Source organism: Nicotiana attenuata, chromosome 10, assembly GCF_001879085.1.
Source record: "Nicotiana attenuata strain UT chromosome 10, NIATTr2, whole genome shotgun sequence".
Lineage (NCBI taxonomy): Eukaryota > Viridiplantae > Streptophyta > Magnoliopsida > Solanales > Solanaceae > Nicotiana > Nicotiana attenuata.
The window spans coordinates 16,623,784-16,628,063 of record NC_031998.1 but is presented as its reverse complement, the minus strand read 5'-3'; the positions used below and the strand labels follow the sequence as shown (position 1 = coordinate 16,628,063).

Genomic DNA, 4,280 nt, shown 5'->3' with positions numbered 1-4,280 from the left:
TATCAATCAAGTGTCCTACACGTATTATGAAAGTTCCAAAGCAATAAAAAGAAAATACAAGTCATCTGTTTGGGTATGAATTTAGTCGTTTCTATGAAAGCCAATGCATCAAATATTTTTTCAACTTAAGCTAAAATTTGCACGTGAGCCAGTTGGGCCATTCCACTGCTTCTTGCCTAAGTTAACCCTGATGAAATGATTTTATCAAGTTTATATCTTGAATAGAAAGGAATGTAATTTGATAGCTATGTTTTCACGTTAAAGTAGGGAACTAAAATGTTGATCACATTTCATCAAAGATAAATATGAGTTCGGGCGTGAAAACCAACAGTGGTATATTGCTTGACAATTTGATTACCTTTTAGCACATGTCTTTTTAATGAAGGTCCACTTTATCATTCACTGGCTGTATCATTATGGAAGATTACTTGCACTAATCTACTCTAAACATTCGTATATTCGTTGACCTGCAATGCTCCTAAACTACTCAAAAATACCTTTTCCCACCTCTACGTTAAAGATTTTAATGAAATCTCAGTTCATGTTGAAAAAGAATGATTTAAAGTGTCACTAATATATAGAAACCAGTAGAAAACAACAGACCAAAGATGGAAGGTAACAAATGGTTTGTTCCTCTGATCTTTGCCCTCTTAATCTCCTCTTTCTTCATCATTTGCATTCTTTCTACTGGAAACCCATTTCACCAAGTATCAGTTAAAGCTAAAGATCCATTAATATTTGTTGAATCAAGACTGCATCTAGCCCCTACTCGACCCATAACAACAATACCAAGATTAGCATATTTGATATCTGGATCAAGTGGTGATGGGGAGAGTTTAAAGAGGACACTTAAGGCCTTGTACCATCCATTAAACCAGTATGTGGTGCATTTGGACCTTGAGACATCAGATGAAGAGAGATTAGAGCTGCTGAAATTTGTGAAGAGAGAGCCTTTGTTTATGAAAGTTGGGAATGTGAGAGTAATTACGAAGTCCAACTTGGTAACTTATAGAGGTCCTACTATGGTTACTAATACACTTCATGCTGCTGCCATTTTGCTTAAGGAAGGTGGTGAATGGGATTGGTTCATCAATTTGAGTGCTTCTGATTATCCTTTACTAACCCAAGATGGTATGCACTCCCCGCCTCTTTTTCTAATTACTCCCTCTATTTCAATTTAGATTACACACTTTCCTTATTAGTCCATTCCAAAAAAATGACACATTTCTACAATTGAAAATAATTTTGCTTTAAACTCTTCATTTTACCTATTTTATCCTTAATGAGAAACTTTATAACCATACAAATATCATGGCCCCACAAAGTTTTTACTCCTTAACCTTTTAAGACCAACTATCTCATCTAAATTGAAACGGATGGACTAATATGTTTGGTTAAAACTTTTCAGAGTATAGCCGTCATTGTGTTACAGTCAAGAACCCTGGAGTGTAAAATACAATTTAGAAAAATATTTTTGAAACATGCTGCAAATTAGACGAGTTGACTTTTGTGATAATCGATGCTCTGTATTGACAGATTTGCTTCACACTCTATGGACAATTCCAAGAGATATTAACTTTATTGACCATACAAGTGACCTCGATTGGAAGGAGTATGTGGATAACTTGCTATTTAATCAACCTATCGTTACTGATTTGGATTTTATGAGTGGTTATACATAATATGCAATGTATTTGTGATTGTAGGGAATATAGAGGCAAGCCTATAATAATTGATCCGGGGTTTTACAGCTTGCACAAATCAGATGTCTTCTGGGTCAAACAGCAAAGGAGTGTGCCTACAGCATTTAAATTATTTACAGGTGAGAGTTTCCAAACTTGTGTATGTTCTGAGTTAATAATAAAAGAATGCGAACAAACTCCAGTTCGATACTCTGCTTTCAATCTAACCATTCTAAGCTTTCAACATTCCATTTCTCACTTAACTAAAGCTTCCAATACGGCAGATCTGTAGAGTGATTTAGTATTGAGATAAAAATAACAAGGGTGTCATGCAGAAGCTAATAGGTAAACCTTAGAGACGATAAATCAGACGAGAAAGAAAAAATATACTAACTAGGCATAATAATTTATTATAGTTTAGTCAATCGACCTACATATGATTCATCACTAATGGAGAAAATAAAAATTCTGAGAGAATAGTACGGAAGTGCGGAACTTCTCCTCCAAGAAAAGGATTAGTTAAATATGGAAGAGACCTTTTCCACTAAGAATTCTTTTCCACACAAAAAAAATAAGAAGGTAATTTTAATTATCGTAGAATTCAGGGCAAACCCTAACATCTAGCTCCCTCTTTTAGCTCAATTTATCATTACAAGTTGCTAACTCTGAATAACATGTTGTCATAGCAGTTCCACCTTCGGCATGTGTTGGTTAAACAGATACTAATATTAATTAGTTAATATTCTGCAGAATATTTGGTTGTGACGCGATATCATCGCTCACAAATAAGAGTAGTCCACTGCTACATTTATACTATTATATTTCGAGATGTTTCTTCAAAAATAGTTCCCAGAATGTCTGCCCTGCCCATAGCATTTCATTGGTAAACACAGGAGCAACTACCAAAAAGATATTGTCCAGAAGTTGTCTCCTTGCCCCTTCCTTTGCTAGTATATCAGCGACTCTATTGGCTTCTCGGTAGGTGTGGTTTACTTGTGGATGCCCCAACGCTACTAGCAAGGACTTGCATTCACAAATTAAAGGTTCATAAATCAAATTTCCTCTGTTGATCATGTTAATTACCTCTGTTGAATCTGTATTTACTTCCAAGGGAGTGAAGTAGTCGGACATAGCTAGTTTCAATCCCTTCATAAAAGCCACTATTTTTGCATGCATGTTAGTTGTGTCTCACATATGGGAAAACGGAAAATGATCATTTTGAAATTGCACCAGGATCTGCTTGGATGATGCTCTCTCGCCCATTTGTGGAGTACTTATTGTCCGGATGGGACAGCCTCCCGAGGACACTCTTAATGTACTATGCTAACTTTCTCTCTTCACCTGAAGGATATTTCCACACTGTCATCTGCAATGTAGAAGCCTTTCGAAATACTACAGTGAACCACGACCTTCATTTTATAGCGTGGGACAACCCTCCAAAGCAACATCCACACTATCTCACTCTAGATGATTACAAGGAAATGCTCAAAAGCAATGCGCCATTTGCCAGAAAATTTGGCAGGAACGAATCAGTGCTTGACAAGATTGATTCTGAGCTCTTAGGGCGCAAAGCTGATGGTTTTGTTCCTGGTAGTTGGTTTAAAGGTGGGGATGCAAATGAAACTATCTCACACTACATTCTAACAAACATAACTTCATTGCAACCCGGCCCGGGTGCTCAAAGACTAACAAGACTGGTTTCTGGTTTCTTGAATGATAAAGATTTCGACAAAAAGCACTGCCTCTAATCAAATGGATGTCTCTGCGTATTGAATAACGAATTGGACAACCGTTGCTAATGCTCCTTTATTAATAGTATGTTGTAATAATGAAGGATGAAGTAACTTTATCAATACAGCTAGGAAGACATCTTCAATTAGGATTAGAAATATATTGCTTTGAGATATGCTTAATTGTTTCAGCCATCCTAATTTTGGAGGGTAAAGAGTTAAGGGCAGGCGGATAATGTTCTGCGAGTGAAATCGATGCGTTGAAAGGTCTAATTGCTAGCTATCCATTCAAGAATTCATAGAGAAATCTGAATGACAAAATTACAATATGTAGTCCTTGTTAGAACATGCGCAGCGGAAGCAAGCATACAATCAGGCATCAATTACATGTAAACTAGACAACGCAATAATAACGAGATCAGGAACACTAACCTCTTGAAATAGTTGCACAAATTCTCCAAGCAGCAAGAATCCAGGGCTGTAGTCTTCTGCTATATGCCTAGTAAAACCTTGAACACTTTTGCTTTTGGGTGGGCAAGAACAATACAACTCTAGGGTTAGTCACCCCGAAGATACCTGTCTCTCTTTTCCTTATTAAATACACGAATTTTAAGCCCTAAAATAGGCTTAAAATCGTGTAAGACTAGGATTCCATAAGTAGAATCCTACTCTAACTCAAAAGAGTAACTTTTCTCCCAAGCTACTTTTTACCCAAGTCTGTCCAGGTTTTTACTAGGTATAGCAGGGACCACAGAAATAATAAGAGGCTACTAATTATAGTATTAATTCTAAATTAGCATGAATTAATTCTTACTATAATTAATTGCAATTTATTCCACTAAAAAAACTGCAATTGAACTCCTCAATA

General features: G+C 36.3%; 1 protein-coding gene across 1 annotated transcript; it reads left to right on the top strand.

Annotated features, from left to right (window-relative positions):
* LOC109233072 (beta-glucuronosyltransferase GlcAT14B-like) lies at positions 482-3,709 on the top strand. The gene is made up of 4 exons (XM_019398825.1): positions 482-1,131; positions 1,537-1,612; positions 1,707-1,822; positions 2,916-3,709. Exons 1-4 carry the CDS (start codon positions 609-611, stop codon positions 3,428-3,430), a joined length of 1,230 nt encoding a protein of 409 aa, XP_019254370.1. The 5' UTR covers positions 482-608; the 3' UTR covers positions 3,431-3,709.